We start from the raw sequence: 19,895 nt of genomic DNA on the forward strand, positions 1-19,895 counted from the left end.
GTATGCCCCCCCCCCCCCGAATCCTTTCTAAAAGAAGACTGAGAAATCAACTTTAAAAATATACAGTAATTCTTACCTTACAGCTCCACACCGAACATCATCAACATTGTTGATAAAATGTTTTAGAGGCAAACGTTTATTTCACAAAATATAAATGAAGGCTCATTGTTGAAAAAATGACAAAAAACAATGTTTTACTGTCACACATGCCAAAAATAAGGCATTAAAGGTCCAATCAGTGAGCTGCTGACGCTCTCTCCCTCTGTGATCATGAAGGAAACCTGCTGTGTTGAAGCTTCTCTGACAACAATGCAGCAGCCAGTATGTCCTCCTTCTAACTTTAGATTCTGCTCCTGAATGCTCTGGAGGCGGGGCTTTGAAGGCCGTTTTGGACGCCCCTGGGTTTGCCAGATATGAGAGCAGTTATCAGGTCAACAGGTGTTGCAGCGATGGAAGCGGGCAGTGGAACTGCTTCAGATAGAAGTGATTGTACCCGAGCTAAAAAGCCTCTGCATGTTTCTAATAAGCTCCAGCAGCAGAAAGCTGCTCAAACTAGGATCAATGTTGGAGATGAAACATGGAGAGAGGTTATAACGCAGAAAGCTTTACAGACCCATGCAGAGCTGGCTAAACACTGAAGCTACAGTGTCCACCACATGCAGAGCTGGCTAAACACTGAAGCTACAGTGTCCACCACATGCAGAGCTGGCTAAACACTGAAGCTACAGTGGCCACCACATGCAGAGCTGGCTAAACACTGAAGCTACAGTGTCCACCACATGGTAACCTGTGTGAGCATCCAGTTTAGAAAGGAGGGGGTGCCAGTTTTCTGCAATGTTTGAATTCAGACTGCATTACCGATTTTAACCACTAGCTGCCAGAGTTACATATTACTCCTTTAAAAATACGCTGTAATGACTTTTGGTAAGGGTACATAGATAATTAAATAAAAGAACCGTTCATGAACTTACATGAATGCAGGACCTTGATCTTCTCTTCAGCCTCTGTCAGCCTGTCGGCTGAATTTACACCGGCGCTCTCCTCCTCTCTGAAAAAAAGAAACCCCACATTAAACTATAGACTGGTATAGTTTTGAGTACCATATAGTCTCACTATATGGCGCTGGTTTCGAGTCCTAGAACTAGGAAGTGAGTTAGCATGTTCGCTCCATGGGTTCCTAACTCTAAGCGTCAATGGGGATTTTGAATGTGTTTGTGGTTAGACGCCTGAAATAAGGTCTGTGGTTAACACAAGCTGAAGAGATGTTGACATTTTATTAGACGACATAAACTACGTTAGCGAAGACCCCACTTGTGAATTGTAAAGTTTTTACGCAAACTTTAAACGGCGGTTGCTAACGAGTAGCTAACTGAAACTACAGTGGTTGTCGCAAACATTAAACGTCATCACACCGGGAACTCTCTCCCTAATCCTCCTTACAGCCTCTACTCATGTTTTTCCAGTGTTCTTGTAAATATTAGGTAAATAAACAACGTATTAAGCTACGGTTTCGCTAGCTTGTCAAATCCGCTGATTAGATCGATGAAGCATAACGGTCGTGACGTCATTACAAACCGACCGCGGTGTAGTTCTCGAGCGCATAACGTTAGCTTTTTACTTCTCTGGGCTGCATTAACTCTTCAAACTTCATATAAATGATGTTCATCTGTAAAGATTATCCCACTGAACAAAACAGCTACGCATCAGAAACGTGTGTTTGACACAGAGATTATTTTCTGCAATGATCCAAAATCCAATTCAAAAGTCCCATGAGCGAATTTTCGTAGGAACCACCGGCGCCATTTTTAAAAGTTAAACTTAACTTTAAAACAAGCAAGACATTCACGTGTTGGTCCTTTTAAACACAAGTGTTACATTAATTACTTCACCCATAGCAACGGTCTGCTAATCCTAGGTAGAACACTGTTGCCATGTGGAACAGACCGTTGCTAGGCGATGCTGCTCTGATCATAGACTCACTGTAATCATATCAAGCCACAGGGAGACGTTTAGTAAACGTCAGTCTGTTCTGTTCACCATGACAACAAGAGAGGAAGGAGTCAATATCAGCCATGGAAAGAGTCTAATCTGGAAGAGAATGACCTTCTCACTTCGTTTACAGATGGAAAAATTAACACAAAGATTGTAAACATGGTTTCATATGCACGTTTGTCTTGATCTTAATTCACTTAATTCAAATTAATTAATAACTGTTTTTTTTAGTGTTGATGTTGGCACCTCACCCCTGAGTACAGTTATAATGTGTTTATATCATGCTTTGTGTTTAGTTTTTGTTGATTTGTTCTCTGTGGCTGTCCGATTTTAGATGTATAAAACATGTTGAACTGTCTTCCTACAATCTCATGAACATCAATGTAACTACACATCCCTGCTTGTATGCATATGGATGTATTATTAACATACAGTATATATTGTACTCGAGCAGTAACAAGGACTCAAGCAGTAACAGGACTTGGGCTGTAACGCAGACTCGGGCAGAGAGGAGGACTCGGGCAGTAACAGGGCCCTGTTCCCCGTGTCTCACTTAACCATCAACTGAACGTTTTGAGTAGAAACTAAGGATGATCCGATACGGATACCAGGACTCATTGTCGTAAAACTACGCTGATACAATGGCACTGATACCACTTTACGGCGGGCATGCGCCCCGATTAAGTTGAGCAGGTAGACAGTGAGAAGCGAGACCTCAGTGGTGTGGAGATATTTCAGTTCACAGTTTGTTAAAGCTAGCAGCGTGAGACAGCTACAGCCAACTCTGAAGCTAGCACTGGAGAAACGAGAGAAAATGTCACGAGTCAACACAGTCTATGGTCAACACGCGTGCTATAAAAATAACAGAAGCTCTGACCCAGTTCATTGCTCTTGATCACCAGATCTTGTCAGTTGTCTAAGCGTGTGTTGTTTTGGAGCCAAAGTTAGAGGTTCCCAGCCGTCATCACATCACAGACACCATGTTTGCCCCTGTACTCGATCCCAGGGAAAGTACCTATGTTTATTTCTGTATGTCTGTCTGCCTGCCTGTCATGACCTTGCCATTTCAGTGGCATTAATAAGTACTCATAATGGTACTTGGTGTCGGTGAGTACCCAAATGTAAGTAAGTACTTGAAGTACATTTGCAAAAAAGTGGGATGGGTGCATCTCTAGTAGAAAGTGCTAAATCAGCTCATTTTAAGAAGTTAACTGTTGCTATGGACGCTGAGCTAACGATGCAGAGGTGTGTACAGAGAGACGGCCTGGGTCCCCCTCGACCAAAGGCTGTCAGAAATAAATTAGTTAAATCATTTATAAATAAGGCAATATTCACAATTGATTTGTTATTGGTAACTGTTTTGTTGAAATAAACTTATTTGAATAATTACCAGTGAATTTCATACCTTGATATACTGACATGTCAAGATCACATAATGTGGAGGTTTGGATCATCTAACGGTCACAGTCTTTGAAGGCATGCTCTCTTTGGTTGTAAATCTAAAATTATAATAATAATAAATAATAGTACTTTATATTTATATAGCGCTTTTAGAGGCTCAAAGCACTTAACAGAGAGAACAAAAGTAAGATGAAAAAAATAAATAAAATAAACAAGTAATGAACGAGAAACAGAGAAAACTACAGAAAAGCACCGGGAGGGGAGGGGGTAGAGGAGTTAGGGGTAGGGGAGGTTGTAGGCTTGGGCAAACAGGTAGGGAGGGTAGGTCACGGATAGGCTGGGGTAGGGAGTTCCAAATACGGGGAGCTGTACGGGAGAAAGCCCGGTCCCCAAAGGTTTTTAAACGTCATGGGGGCAGCGTGAGGGGGGAGGATGATCGCAGGACACAAGAGGGCCGGTGGGGGATAAGGAGGTCAGATAGGTTGGGGGGTGCAAGGGAGTGTAAGGCCTTGAAGGTGAGGAGGAGTAACTGAAAAAAAAAAAAAAAGTGGAGCGTTGGGGGTTTTTTCAAAATAAAGTACATCTGTAACAACTGTAACTCTGATTCTCACCCTCGGCCATCAGCTCGGTTCTGGTAGTTCTGTTGCGGTGAGCCTGGGGAGCCTGAGGCCCCAGAAGCCGGTGTGGTGTTGGGACTCATCAGGGAGGCTGGAGGGCTCGACTCTTGGGTCTGGTCTGTTACCCCTGAGCCTGCTGGACCGTCCTCTGAGGACTCTGGAAACAAGGCAGGTAGTTGTAAATGATAAATCCTCCAGAAAGAAAAAGGCTGGCATGATCTCCAACATCATCAGACACATTATACACATTATAAACACTGGTAAATACAGCTATGAACTTCCTGTTAAAAGACTGAAATCAGGGGGACTGTGTTTCACGTCTTTATCGAGTTGGTTGCACTTTCAGACCAGCACAGCAGAAGCGTCATTTCAGGATTCTTATTCAAGAGAGATCAGGATGTCGAGGAGTTTGGCCACACCTGTCTTTTCTAGGCACTCCAGGTGTTTCTTCCAGTGCCCACTAATCTCTCGTACCAGGGTCTCGCTGTCTGGGGCCGAACTCTGAAGCTGCTGCAGCCGTCCCTCCAGGGTGTGTGAGGCCTCCAGCACAGGAGCTGGATCTGTGAGAACAGAAACAAACACGTCTGGGTAGAGAGAACTCTTTATATTCATGTGACATCCATACGCTGCTCGTTTTCAAAAAAAGCAAAATAGCTGTTTTACTGAGTGTGCTGCCGGTACGGCACATTACAGAGAGTTCTGCATCGCAGTTTCAACAGAGGAACACTATTCCACTGAGACTCCTTTCCAAAGAGTGACTCTGAGACTTTCCCCACTCAGACGCCTTTGAACATTTCACAGGCTGGACCCTAATGACACAAGTGCTGTTCCGACCCTTCACATGTTCAGATATCATGTCTAATGAGTGTTCTCACGTGCTGATGAATGACAAAGAAGACCAGAAGATTGCCATAAATATATGACAAAGTCTTAGGTTCTAAGTATACACCTAGGCAAAGTGTAGAAAAAGTCTCCTCCTGAAAAGGGGGTAAAAAAAAAAAAAAAAAAAGCGGGATTCTTTAGCACAACAGAGAAGCTGTTTTGCAATGCATGCGCGGCAGCACCGGGCCCATGGGGCCAACTAGGAGGCTGTTTCTCAGCTAACAAGTCTCCTCTGTATCATTTGATCATTTAAATTATTATGCCAGGAATTCTCAGGAGGCAGCTCGGCACTCCACATCACAGGGCTGTTTTTAATCTTCCCCTTCCCTTTCTTCCCCTCCCGAAAAGTTCAACAGCTCAGAGAGAGAGAGCTGCTCCTGTTGTGTACCTGCCTGCCGAACACCAAAGGAGGTGACTTCTAGTGCCAAAGCACAGAGAGGGAAGCTCAGGGGAGCTCCTTGACAAGGGGGGGAGGCAAGATGTAGAGCCACGTGCACACACACACACACACACACACACGCCCTTACACACACATCGCGGCGCTTCAAAACTCCAAAAGAGGAGGAAAATCGCTGCTTTGCTGCACAAACTTTTCTCCCACAGCTTTCATCCACTCATCTTAGACTTCTGTGAGGAACCCAATTGGATCCCTTCTTCAGTACGGGTGCCGACTGAAGTGACTTTTCATAAGAAGTTTGAGCCACAGACGTTTAAACTTTGCCACATGCCACCGAGAGAGTGCAAACTCCGAGCCAGCAGGTCACAAAAACAAATGATCTTCAGAGAGCCAAAACTTCTGCAATGTGCAATTTGTTGAAATCCTGGCCGCACATTGCAGCTCGCCATATCTGCATTTTCATCAGACAAACATTTTGGGCCATTTAATTGATTGAGCTATTTTTCCCAGGACCGTTTACAGTCAAACATTGTCTGCATTCATTGTTACAGCAACAGTGGAGATATTGCATCAGTCACAAGGGACATCACTATTAGGAGCACAGCTCTTCTAAGACAAACAGGATGACTTAAAGCACTGCTATTTCATCGACCCACTGTCACAGAAATCACTTTATCAGCCTCTTTCCCATATATCCTTTCAACTTTTAATGATCAAAGGACACAGCTTATAGTAAGGCATCTCTCACACATGGACAAGCCGGGATTATCAATCAGTGGCAGGGGAGTCAAGTAAAGTCAAATTTAAAGCGAAGGGATAGAACTTAAGTCTGTATACAAAATTAACCCCCGTCAAAGTAGAGCAGCAGGGGTTCTCTCAGAGGGCCGGGGATCTACGGTTACTGCAGGAGCGTCCACAAAGACTGCTGATCACTTTAGAACATTCACTGACGCAGCTAACAGGAGCAACTCACGGCGTTCTCAGAGGCGCTCTGATCCACCCACTAAAACCTGGAGCGGTTGAACGCATCAAGAAGACTGTATGACACGATAAGGAACCTTGATGTGAATCAGGTGAGTCACATCACGCTCACTATCGTCGTCGTAGTTGATGCTCTGAGGTCGTCCATCAGGGGTCAGCTGCTTCGTTGAAACTGAGCAATCAGTGGACGTGGAAAAAATGGGATCCTGTGTTTCACAGCACAGAGGTCCAGCTCTCGCCGAGGAGAGAGGGACGACGTCGAGGGCGAGTGATCGTGAGCGTCTCACTTCACCCTGAAGAAGAAGAAGCGGTCTGTCATTAAAGGATCGTTATGCCTCATTACAGCGGTGTGCTCTTCTTTCTGTACAGGCAGATCTGAAGCCTCAAAAAACCGAGAGTCGGTTGTAAAAACCAGACAGTGTTATTCAGACTGACAACACTGACACAAGTCTTCAGTTTATAACTAATATTACAATCTGCTACAGCAAACACAGAGGGACAAAATTAAATGAGACACCAACGACCTCTTCAACTGACAGTGTGGACCAGTGAGCCGGATCGTGGGGCTCCTTCGTCCTTTTCCAGTCTTTGAAATGTGTTTTTAGGAGGGAATACCGGAGGAGTGGGGGGGGGGGGGGGGGGGGGGGGGGGCTGGGGGGTTCACACCATGACAATAATCTCAAATGGATTTAGTTCGCCTCCTCGTCTTGGCTGAAACTCAAACACTTACAAGGAGAAAAGGATTATTTTTTTGCACAACACAAAATTACTTTATAAGTTTAAAAAAAAAAATGCTTTCTATGTATTTGCTTTAAAATAGGAGTTTAGTATTAAATTGTTAAAATAGTTTGGAGCAGTGGAGGGAAAATATGAACAATAAATACAAGAATAAAAGGAAGTAAAAATATGGAAGAGATGAAGTCTGGCTCTGTGCAAAACAGGAAACTGCTCATTTGTAACCTGCAGATCTTATTTCTCTGATTCCACGGCTCATTTGTTTTTTGTAAAAAAAACAAACAAAAAAACAAAAAAAAGGTCCCTAGCTACATTTCCTCTGTAGCTCGCCCTCGACCTCTCTCTCTCTCTCTCTCTCTATCAGTTCCTCAGTGCGACTCGGATCCCCTCGTTCCTCCTGAACAGCCGTTCAATAGAATCAGGTGGGCGGGGAACGTTTCCTCTTAACTGTGTGTGTGTGTGTGTGTGTGTGTGTGTGTGTGTGTGTGTGTGTGTGTGTGTGAGAGTGTGTTTTGACTTCTTTTTTTTTCTCAGTAATTTAAAGATCAAAATATAGTTGTCTGACTGAATCCCTGAATTCAGACAAATGGCGGACAAAAAAAAAAAAGTTTGACTTTTTATTTTTTTAAAAAGTTTCAAAATGAAGGTTCACTCACGATGGTCCAAATGTCTCCTCTGAGTTTGAAGAGCAATAATATGACAAAGGAAGAGGTAGTTCATGTGATCGCCTACAGCGGCGTTATGATTTTTATGGTGAGAAACCACGTTGATGTTTGCTACCTTGCCACGCACACACCTTTTGAATCTCCACAACAGGTTGTAAAATGTTCATCTTTGAGGTGTCGACAACACTCGGCCCAAAGTTGGCAAAAAATCTGATTTTGTTAAAATATTGCCTTATTTTGAAAATCAAATAAAAATGGTGGACTTCCTGTATGTTTTTCTGCCCACCAATTTTCATGCCTGCAGATTAAACGCAGTGTCGGGGCTGGTTGTAGGCGGCGCTGTGGAGCCAGTTTAAGACGCTAACGCTACAAAATACGATCACCTGTAAAGTTCACTGCTGCTTGAATTTTGAGAACATTTTGGTGAGTTTTGGAGCACGTTTAAGTGCTCCACATACGATTCATTCATCCGACTTATAGTAAACACTGACATTCGTGCAGCCCAAAAGAAAGTTGTAAAAAGTTGTGAAGAATTGTTTTCATTCTCAGCTGCATTGATCTCGTGTTTCATCACTTTGGTTGAGCAGTAATGAGGGTGCCACCCTGTAGCCTCTTCCTCATGGTCATGTGAAGTGGTTTCTGTGCGATTGCACATCTCAAGGCGGGAGGCCGTTTGTGAATCTGCGTGAGGCTTCACTCCCGGAGCCAGAGCCTGTCAGAGAGCGGACAGCTCAGCGGACTGCAGGTGGCACCGGGGAGGACGGTGCACAGGTTCAGGATGTGTGTTTAGGTGGGTGGGGGGTGGACGGGGATGGTGTGCGCCAAGACAAGCAGGTGTGTCGGGGCGGTCCGTCTTGGCCCTGTCAGCGATACACCATCATTAGGCGGTGTGGGCGCAGCAGGGCGCACCATTATGTCTCCCTGGGCTCTGTGTAATTACGCTCTGACATAATTAACCCAGCAAGCCCATTAGCCAAGCATTGGCTGGCTGAAGAGAGAGAAAAAAGAAAAAAAAACGCTATAATTATTTGTTGTGTGCATGTTAATGAGGCCAGCTGTGTTCCCATCATACAACACGAACAAATTAATTTACAAGGCTGTGCTCCAAGGTTTTTTCTTTTCATTCAAAACAGTCTTGTTTTTTTTCCTCTGAGTGGACTTCAAGGTCCATAAACACGCTCTGCCGCCGCTGCTGCAACAAACAGTAACACTGCTGTAATATTGTTGTCAAGCACCCAAACTAGGTTGAGAGAACACTTAGTCTTTACTTTCACCTTCACTTCACAATGTAAAGTGGCATACGCTATGTAGGATAAACTGCTGCCTCTATACGTCTACCTGTGAAGGATTGAGAAAAAAAACCAGGAGTGTTTGCAACATGTTCACAAACATGACGTTTGTGTTTGTAGAGCGTTTTAAACCAACGAGCATTTGATATTCAGACAGCAAACCGAAGTCTCACTTCACCTTGATGTGGAGAAGGAATGAGAAAACACTAAAATAAAGAGATAGGTGGAATGAAGAAGAAAAAAAAAAAAAAGATTGCGGGAAGCAGCGGCTTTTTTGTGTGTGAAGAAAACAAAGCTGAAAGAGAAACTTCTTAACCTGTTCGTTTTCATTGCTGTTCCACGTCTTTGTCTGACAGACAGAAGGACGGAGGAGGAACGACATCAATACCAACAGATTTTAAAGCTCAGAACAAAGAGCGAAGCCACGGCGAGATGGCATTTAAATTAACAGGAGAAGCTGCAGAGAGAAAACAAGCGGCAATGACGTGCAAACCAAACTTTATATCAAGTGACACAAAAACTGTTTTATTTATGAGACATGTAAAACAAATCACATCGAATTAACCTCGTCACACGGCCCAGTCTATTGTCTTACTATTTTTAAATCCCATGGTTACATCTCTAATCTGCTCTCAGGCACCTACACACACGCAGACATTCCTGCACACACACACACACACACACACACACACACACACACACACACACACACACACACACACACACACACACACACACACACACACACACACACACACACACACACACACACACACACACACACACACACACACACACACACACAGTCTTTTAAGAGCACACTCTCGCCTGCTCCCTCTGGGGTCTCGTACTCCACAGGGATCAGTTGGAGAGGCCCAGCTCTTTTATGAACATAATGCATTATTAAGCACCTCAAACATCTCCTGGGCCTTTGTTTATTACTGCTCTTATTAATCACTTGTGCATAATTTCGTCCCGCCCAGAGAGCTTTCATTTTCCATCAGCTTTCATATGTCGTTATTTTCCAGGAGACTGCCACAAACACACACGCGCGCGCCTCTCCTTCTCCGCTCTCGTCCTGACTGTAGGTACTCAGCTGCAAAATGACAATGAAGCCGGCCTGCTGTGCCTGGCAGGCCTCTCTGGCTTCTGCTTGTTTGTGTATATGAAGGGTTGGAGAAGGACAACTATCCTTTATGCGTTTGAATTACGAAGGTCGCTGCTCTCTGTTCTGATCATGCCGTAGCCCTGGGAGGGATCTGATGTGAAGGCACTTATAAACCAGCTCGTAACAAAGAAAGACACGCGACTTCATGTGTCACAAAAAGCTGGGTGCTCTGCCCTGCACTACCGTTTCTCACCACTAGCTAGCACTGTTGTCAAAACATTACCACAACCATGCACACAAAAATACAGCGAGACAAACACACACCTCAGACATGCCGTAGGCAAAGCGCACACACACACACACACACACACACACACACACACACACACACACTTAGGGGTGTATTCAGATCAGTATCTTCACAAACTCTCAGTGAGCTCCCCGCTCAGATAAAAGGAGCTGTGTTCTAAAAGAGAGGGGGAGCGGGGTGGATCCTGAGGGATAAGTGTGTGTACTGAGAGGAGGCAAGGAAGAGCAAACACCTGGAGCGTCAGTCTCAGGGCTACGCCCCTGGCGACAGGGCCTCGCTGCTCTCACAGAGGTGGCAACAAACGCCAACTTTCAAACGCCACACTCACACACACACACACACACACACACAGTAGGAGAGACGAGCAGAACGAGACGGTGAGGAGGAGAAGAAAATGAGAGCACACGTGAAGGTGCATCTCTGGGAAACCAATACATTTGGGTTGAAGCTGCCAGAGTTTTTTCAGATTTCAGTGATCAGGACGTGTTTATGTGCGCTGATCAAAACCATGCGGAGGTGATATAAACATTGTTAGGGAAACACTATTAACGGGCCTCTTTCAAGCTTCTGACTGGGTAGGAGTTACAGTGCACAGCATGGGGAGATGTCACAAGCAAATCAAAATATAGAGCACTAATGAAAGACTCCAGTGGATTGACATTTTGGCTCAGGGGCTTCACCAAAGACAAGCGAAGAGAGAGAAAAATACTTCAATGAGCTGCGTGAAGAAGTTGTTTGTGTTCAGTCAGGTTACAGCGTTGTCTCTGAACGAACACAGCTTTCACATTAACATGCTGGACTCCTTAACAGATATGTTATTTGTATTCTAACAAGCTCATGCGGGGGATAACTGATATGTGACCAGATGTTAATGATTGCAGGATACAACAGGTCACATATTGAGCTGCTGCTGCTGCTGTTGCTGCCGTGTGCCCCTCCCCCTCTTTGCCTTGTTCATCCTGTGCATTCATTAACTCTACTGTTGGCCTCGTCTGATTGGACCAGAGGCCATGGTGTTGGCCACACAAATTAGCCCATACACACACACATCGAGGGAAAGGTACTCTATGATGAAATAATAGGCGAGAGAGAGAGAGAGAGAGAGAGAGAGAGAGAGCAAAAAAAAAAAAAAAAGTCCTGCAATGAATAGTAATAACTGCATTAAGATTAACGAGCACGGTGTGTAAAGAATAATTGCATCTGTCAGAAGATTAAAAATACATGAGCTGTAGCATTTGTTGGGGGAATGGTGGGGACGCTCACTGCTGTGTTTGAGGGGCAGAGAGAAATGAAGTGGGGCCACGGCCAAATGACTGTCCTCCAGTGTACCTGGAGTCATCCATTCAGGCATGGGGAGGTGCTGGAAAGGGGGAAGTTGTGACCTTGGACACTCGCAGCAACATGTACAGTGACAAACAGGCCCGAGATACTGTGGGCCCCTCGTCACAGATGGCAGATACTGCAAGGGCTCCACACACAAACACACTGTCCTTGCTCCGGCTTCTGTTTACTTCTGCTGCGAGAGAATGTGTGTGTGTGTGTGTGTGTGTGTGTGAGAGGGGGGATCGATCACCGTCATACAACCATCAATCCAACCATTGAGTCCAAAATGTATATACGTCTTATGTCATATTCATATTATCCAAAAAAGACACAAACATTTATGTGATTTGGCTGAAATTTGGGGGAAAAGGAAACATTTCTGATCCAGCATGACAAACATCAGAGATGTGGACCGTCCTCACTTCAGATGAAATCAGTCTACTGTGTGTAAGTTTGAGTGTGTGTGTGCGTGTGTGTGTGTGTGTGTGTCTGTGTGTGTGTGTGTGTGTGTGTGGGGGGGGGGGGGGGGGGTTAGTGCCATAAACCCATTACAAACACCTGCAAAGAAACTGCAAAGACAGAACCCTGTTTTTGTTTGTGTTCTGACTTGTAACATTGTCAGTCGACTATTAACCATTAGATTTCAAGACTGTGTGTGTGTGTGTTTACGTCCGTGTGTGTGTGTGTGTGTGTGTGTTTACGTCCGTGTGTGTGTGTGTGTGTGTGTGACACTTAGTTTATCATTTTTTGGCACCAGAGTTCTGTTTGAGATCAATGCTTTAAAAAGCAGCTCATTGTGCGTCTTGTTGTGAACTAACGACGGTCAGGGTTAAAAGTGGCGTTCCTGTTTTTCCTCGCCACTGAGGTGGAGGTCGGAGCAGGCCGTGCATGTTGTCTGTCCATGGAGGTAAACGCCTCCTGTTTCAGAACTACTTCTCTCAAAGCTCCAGGGGTGAAAGTACCCGAAGAGATCCGGGATCCGGGACTCTTTTGGGGGTGAGGCAGCAAGGCACATGGCGACAGGTGCGGAGGCTTGTCTAAGCCAGAAGAAGATCAAGACACCTTCCACGTGCTGCATCATCGCAGCATCAGGAAATCATCAAACGGTAACGAGATACTCCAGAAGGAGTCTCTCCTGTTCAGGACAAGCGACAGCGTCGGAAACAGGAAGCTTCTTTTCCTTCCACCAAATCTCAGTTTCTTCTTCTTTTTTAAGAAACCTCGATTTATTTTTTATCGTGACAAAAAATAAAGCATCACTTATCTATTGACTACACAGTGTTCGTTCATTTTCCATTCAAACGAGTCATTAATGAGTCATTGAGTAACTGATCCAACCGCTGTGCGGGCCGCTCTGACCTGATCCAATGAGACGGACTCTCACCTACATGGACTCTCTTCTGCTTTGTTTTGGTTGACTCGGGACATTTGTGGGCGGAGCTGGTGTGCTTCCTCCAGCCAATGACAACGCACAGGGGAGTTCAGGAGTGGATACCATTCAGTGATTGGACGTGATTCAAAACGGCGAATATGAACGACGGATTTCAGAGAGAATCATTCCCGTGAATTCTGACAGACGGATTAGACGCACAATGGCGGCAAATGGACGTTGATGATAAAGTCTCACAGTCACCACTAATATTGTAGTAAAATAACGTAGGGGAGACTGGGGTAAGTTGAGCCAAAGGGTAAGTTGAGCCCCCCCATGTTGCTAGGAAACGGCAAAAACAAAAAGATCATGTGATCCAATATTTAGGAGGAAGGCATCATTTCATGGAGTCTATGAAGGTAAGAACCACGTGGGTAAAGTGGTCCAAAATATATTTTTCACTCTTGAAAGTGAATTTAGTCTATCATAAGTTTCGTGAGAATCTAAGTTTATTTTATACTATATATTGTGGCTTCTATGAGCTACAACATGAGGTCAGAAACCTAGCATAAAAGGACGCCATTTTAGCTGTGAAGACTGATCAAATCTAAACGGTAGCTCTGGGGTAAAGTGAGCCTTGTAGACCAAAACATCTACTCTCAAAGAGAAAGATGAAGATGATGAGAAGTACAGAGCTGGTGGCACAGCGAGGAGGTCCCAGCAGTCTGTGCTCCCCTGCAACCTCCACAGGTGCAACATAGAGTCAGAGTGGAGGTGTGAGATGGATGGATGGAATCATTACTGACTGACGTTACTGCCAGCAAGGACATGAAGAAACTCTGGACCAAGGATTTCTGTCATGTTAATGTTCTCTTCCATGAGCACTTTAAGGCTTTCTCATCTTATTTATTTATTTTAACAAAACAGCTGTTTAGCAATAATATGAATAATAATCATAATAAAAAGTGATTGTACTTGTTGAATTGTGTTTTAATAAAGAACAATCCACATGGATGTGAAGAAGTGACGGGCAGGGAGAAGGTGGGGGGAGGGGGGGGCGCCTCGTATGGGTAATTTGAGCCACGAGACCTCTTTTTTTAAATTGCTATATTATGAATGAAACAGTAGTTTTCACTCATTCTGTTCGTTTGAAGGGATGCACAACATCCGGAAATATATGCAGACATATTAATTAGCGACTAATTAGCGATTGCCTTGTGATGTAGTGATCTTAAATATGAAAAATGGCTCGTCTCAGTCGGCAGTGTCTCGCCTTCGTCATGGAAAAACAAACATGTATTGTCTCATGATCTAGATGAAGACTGGTTTCCAGTTGATGTTGGGACACAGGCTTCGTTTTTTACATCTCAAACATTCAGAGTCTGTTCTCTTCTTCAGTGAGTTTCATAACAGAAAGAATCCCAGGAGACGTGCCTGAGGCCTCGGTTTAAAAGGTATAGGTCAGAAAATCTAACTGAATACATCTTCAAAGAATAATATTTCTTATCAAGAAAGTAGCTCCAATCAAAGTGTGTGTGTGCATGTGTGAGTGTGTGTGTCGATGTGTGTGTGTGTAGTGCTACAATATCAAGCAGAGGACTTCAAGGGAAAATAGAGACCTTTAAAAGTCAGTTGCTGCCATCGCTTTTTCTCTGACTCAGACTTTTATCTCGTATTCATTGAATCTGTAAACAGCATTCTCTCCTCCTGCCACAAGTGTTCTTCTGATCTACGCTGAGATTGGGCTGCATTTTGCTGCCGTCTCCTGCAACAAAGAGCAATACAGTACATGTGCCCTGACATTGAAATAACAACTGAATAAAGTCACAACGTGTCTTTCCTCTAACTTGCTCTCATCTCCCCCCCCCCCCCCCCTCTCTCGACCCTCTCTCTCTCTCTCTCTCTCTCTCTCTCTCTCTCCCCCCATTGGCCTCATCAGGCCTGCGTTCCACACGAAGCCAGACTTCAGTTGGGATTTTAATTGGCTCTCCACAATCAACAGCTGAGCTCCTCAAGGATGTGTTCTCTCCTCAGCCAGGCTACACTCAAGGACCAATACTGGATTTTGAAGTGGCCTCACGCAGAGTTTTGGAAACCACTCTGAGAGCGCAGACTTTGAAAAATAGATAAGAGCCACAGGGTATAGGGTTTTATGCATATTGCATCCATGTGCTGTTGCTCCATATCTCTCCACGGCAAAGAAATGACTCTACGGCGGTGAATGCTGCTTCATGTGCATGCCTGATGTCTGGGTGTATGTGTAAAGTGATGGTCCAGGGATCGAGGTTTGACGGAGAAGCTGTCTCAGGGGAGGGACGCCATGAAGACGTAATGTGCCTGCGCTGCTGCTCTGTCTGTGAGACACGTCTCTGGTGTTAGTGGGAGACTCACCTGGGGCCTCGATAAGCTGTTTGTAGATTCCCAGGAATGCAGACTCGGCCTCCTTACTGCGCTTGTTCAGAGCAACCACCTGCGGGGAAGAAGAGGACGACATGAAGGTAAACATCCACTGATATGAGCCTGTCACGCGTGTCCACACACAGCACGGCACATTTACATATCGCCCATTAACTGGTTTAACAGAGAGCAGGAAAAGCTGAGAATCTTCAACGACTTGCAGAGAATCAATAGAAAGCAGAGCAGAGGTCAGCCTCAAAACATCCCTCCAATAACTCACACGTGCGCTCTTGGGTAGCTGAAGCTGTGACTGCCAGGACAAAATGTCATCCACTGTGCAGATATCCTCCCCGAATGTTGCGAGGTGACATTTGGCCCGTTAAATGTAGGTGAGGGTGTTTGTGTGAAGGCACGCCTGTGACAGCGGCCTCCATCACCAGCAGCACGCAGCACCTGCTAGCCTCGGCTCTGCGGGTGATGCAAACCAATTAACGATTCATTAGGAGGGACAAAGAAAGCGAATTAGCCACCACCTGGCCCCATGGCGAGGGCACCTGCCCGAGTGGGTATGTGGGTTACTCTGGACCACGGGTCTGTTTGCAGCAGTCAGAGGACATGCTGAAGCTGCCTGTCCACGTCCTCTGCTCTGCAACAGTAAATCAGATCAGGCTCCTCCTGATGATCCCCCGCTCAGAGAGCAGACGGAATCCAAATTATTGTCATCTATTGTCTGTGTCGTTTCTGTCACTGTTGATAACAGCCTCTGTTGGATGGGCTCAGTGTGCTGGGGGTCAAGGCTGCTCCTATTGGTCCGGCCGTACTTGAAGGGAAACATCCGGGTGGAAACACTCGAATATGGTGGTGGTTGTGTGCTGGGGCTGTTTAGTAGGGTTATAAATAAGGTGTGTGCAAACAGCGAGGAACGGAGGGCCTTTGATATACTGGAAATGGCTGGCCTCCTCCCTCGGGAGGCATAACGACAGCATCATGTTTAAAGAAATATCATAAAGATCAAGCAAATCCCCCCATCACTCCCACTCAGAGCAGCTCAGAGGAGTTCATGGAAATGGAAAAGGCTGGAGCGCAATCAATACAGATCCAATAGTCTGCAGCTCTCCGCCTGCTCCCTGCTACACTATGCTGTTGTCTCTCTCAGCTCTACCCCAATTCACCCCCCCCCCCCCACCTCCCCCAACAAACACACACTAACCTCTGTTTAAACCAGCCTCCCCTCGCCCCTCCTTTGCGGCCTGATGTTAACGCTCATTCACAAACAGTGAAAATGTGTGAAGCACGATGGACACCTTTTTTTTTTTTTACGAGATCATAAATAGTGTCGGTTCAGATGCGCTTTGCGTCACACACACTGTTGCACGTGTGTGTGTGTGTGTGTGTGTGTGTGTGTGTGTGTGTGTGTCACGACGAACTCAAGCTATGTCATGAACCCGAGTTTCACCGCGAGCCAATAACAAACCTGAGCTCTCAGGCTTAAGATCAAGCAAAGCTCCTAAAGCAGAGTGACATCCAGACCAACTCTCATCAACCTGAGCTTACATTTAAACTACATGGCCCCTACAGCGGCGGGGGGGCGGGGCTTCTTCCCAAACATAAACATGAAGTGAGGCTGCCCTCTGCATGTGTAAAAAGCCAGGGATCCTGGGAAGGCAGCAGCTCAGGCTATTTGTTCCAGGGACTCTGGGGGTCTCTAGACCCTCCATCATCCTTTAACGAGAGAACACTGAGATTACCTCCACAATCACACCATTAACCTGCCTGCACACGCTAGGAGAGACATCAATCACACGCCTGCCTGATGCCTTTTCACGTCAGTGCCCACTCTCCGTATAGATACCCCCCACAACCCACCCATGCTATCAAAGCACTTTGAGGTGTCGTGCATAATATGGAGCCGATCAGGGAGTCGTCTTCATCTCCATGCTAATCTACCTCCAGCCAAGCACTGGGTTTCAAAGCTGCAAGTCTCATACTGAAAGATGTGAGGATATAGGGAAGGTGAGAACGGCTCGAGGAAGAAATACAGCCGGCAGATCTTTTCCCTTCTTTTGGATTCAAGAACAGGCTCCAGCCCCTGACTTGGACTCACAGCATTCTTTGTTTTCGCCCGTTTTGTGATAAAGGATATGGCTACCATGGGAATGGGCTTGGCCACAGGTTGATTTTACAAGCTGGAGTAAAGCCTGGGGCAGAGAAGCCAGAGAGAGGGAGAGACAAAGGAAACCTGTTAGCGCTCCTCCATAACTCTTCATGCAGCCACAGAGTGGGCAGCACACGGCCTCTGGGACACGGCTGCTGGGAAATACTTACTGAGAAGCCTTTGAGACTTCTTACAGTACCCACTGCGTTTCTGTGTTTGTGTGTGAGACGAGGAGCGAACATACGACGGGCAGAGAGACATAAATGAAGGAGGAGAGAACACGTGGAGAAGGAAGGAGGCGGAGCTGAGTGAAGGGCTTCTGAGCGACACACACACACACACACACACACAGAGAGAGAGAGAGACGAGGAGACAACGGAAAAGAGAGGTTCCCATAAAAAGTGCAATTAGCAATTATGCAGTCATCAATTACAATTATCACAACTGGTGATTATGTAATTATCACTCTAAATCATGGTTTTCCCCCACTGCCTTACCAGTTTGCCACCCCCTGTGATTTGGTTGTTTGGGGAAGGGATGTGATGATGCAGGTGATTAGAGTGTGCGATGATGAGGAGGGAGATGTTGGGCGTGTGTGAAAGCAGATCTTGCACTGTTCGCGTGACACGGTGTGACTGCATCTGTGCCTGTGTGTACACACACACACAGACTTCACTCTCTGTATTTTGCATATGTGTGTGTGTGTGTGTGGATCTCAAGGTGAATGTGGCTGGTGGTGTGGGTGGTTTGGGGACAGCAAATGTATGGTTCCACAGTCCCTGAGGCCTCTAAATTACCTGTCATCTTCCCCATGATGCAAAGGTCAGTGCACAATCATAGGGAGTCCGTCCTACTGCGCTGCTTACTGAGCGCCGGTCCAGCCCACAGGCTGACAGGATGTCACAACAACCCCGATCCCGCTCCATGCTTATTAGAACAAAACAGTGGGAAGCCCAACACCACAACACTCCTTGTCACAACACCTTCCTGGAAAATTCACCGGCGTCCTGACAAACGCTCAGTCCTCTGTGACAGTGAGGCGCGGCCGTCCACGCTCCTTTATCAAATATAAACGTATAGTTCACATTTCTCTGAAGGAATATTAGGGGAGAAAAACCAGAGATTTCAAGAGATGAGTAAAATACGTACGAGAATAAAATCGTACATTTACAAGAACATCGCAAATTCACGAGATTAAAGTCGTAAGAGAAAAAAGAAAAACACGTTCCAGAAAATTTTAAGAGAACGAAGTCGTACATTTACGTGATTTATGTCGTTATTTAAGTCTCTAGTTATATCAGCATAAAATAAACTTAGAACATCCTGTGAAGTTGTACTTAAAGCTTTCAAAATAAGGCGATACTTCCTGATGAGTTTTAATGAGCTGCTTTTAAACGAGTTCGACCCAGACAGGAAGTATGACAAGAAAAGGACTACTGAATAAAACAGGAAACACTGAAGACACACTCCAGAGCGCAACAGCAAGCACACACACAGGACGACAGGAAACACTACAAAATAAAACAGGAAACAAAACTGTAACAGAGATTAAAGCAACATGGGGGAGAAATACAAAATAAAAGACAAAATATGATCTTAACAGTGAAATTAAATATAAACTGAACAAGAACAGGTCATGACATGCTGCTTGTTTCTTTATGGTTTCCTGTTTCAGTTTGTTGTGTTTGGTGTGTATTTTTCCGTTCTTGTTCCCGTCTTATTTTGTAGAGATATTCTTCTTATTCTTTTTTCCCCCTTTTTGTTTGATCAAATCTTTAGTTCTGCATGTAGGTCACCTAAAGCTGTTTTCACATCTGCACTCCTGGCAACATCTGGATGATTTCAGGAGGACTGCTGCAGATACTCTCCTGACCTCACAGCAGGAGACTGTCCCTGTCGGGGGGGGAGGGGGGGGGTCACCTGAGGTAACAACACAGAATAAGCAGATTAAGCGACTCGATACTATCATGAGAATATGTCTCTAGTCTTTCTATCGATGCTCCGTGTAGTTGGAGAGAATGTCTGGACTAAAGAAGAAGAGAGCAGGAAACAGCATGCAGCAGGTTCATTAGAGCGCGGCGTGCTGGCGTGTAGACGGAGCACAGGGAATAAACCTCAGCGCCCGCTCCTGTTGGCTCCAGGTGAATTCTCCAGAGAATATCCTGCAGCGTTCTCACATCACTCAGACACGCTGCGAACAATAATACAAACTGTGGCTGTTTGCACTCACACATGCAGCTCCTCCTACAAAGTGTGAAAGCACCATAGTTGTGA

The 19,895-nt window shown here is 45.4% G+C and overlaps 1 protein-coding gene across 1 annotated transcript in view; it reads right to left on the reverse strand.

The window, feature by feature from the left end:
* Window positions 1–19,895, reverse strand: part of cux2b (cut-like homeobox 2b) — an 84,967-nt gene that overhangs the window by 11,899 nt on the left and 53,173 nt on the right. Inside the window, exons 4-7 of the mRNA XM_079361072.1 lie at window positions 15,461–15,539; window positions 4,430–4,570; window positions 4,005–4,167; window positions 972–1,048 (exon numbers count right to left, since the gene is read on the reverse strand). Of these exons, the coding sequence (XP_079217198.1) occupies window positions 972–1,048; window positions 4,005–4,167; window positions 4,430–4,570; window positions 15,461–15,539 (460 nt within the window). The remainder of the gene's footprint in view (window positions 1–971; window positions 1,049–4,004; window positions 4,168–4,429; window positions 4,571–15,460; window positions 15,540–19,895) is intronic.

The sequence above is a fragment of the Symphodus melops genome (assembly GCF_947650265.1).
Source record: "Symphodus melops genome assembly, chromosome: 1".
Taxonomy (NCBI): domain Eukaryota; kingdom Metazoa; phylum Chordata; class Actinopteri; order Labriformes; family Labridae; genus Symphodus; species Symphodus melops.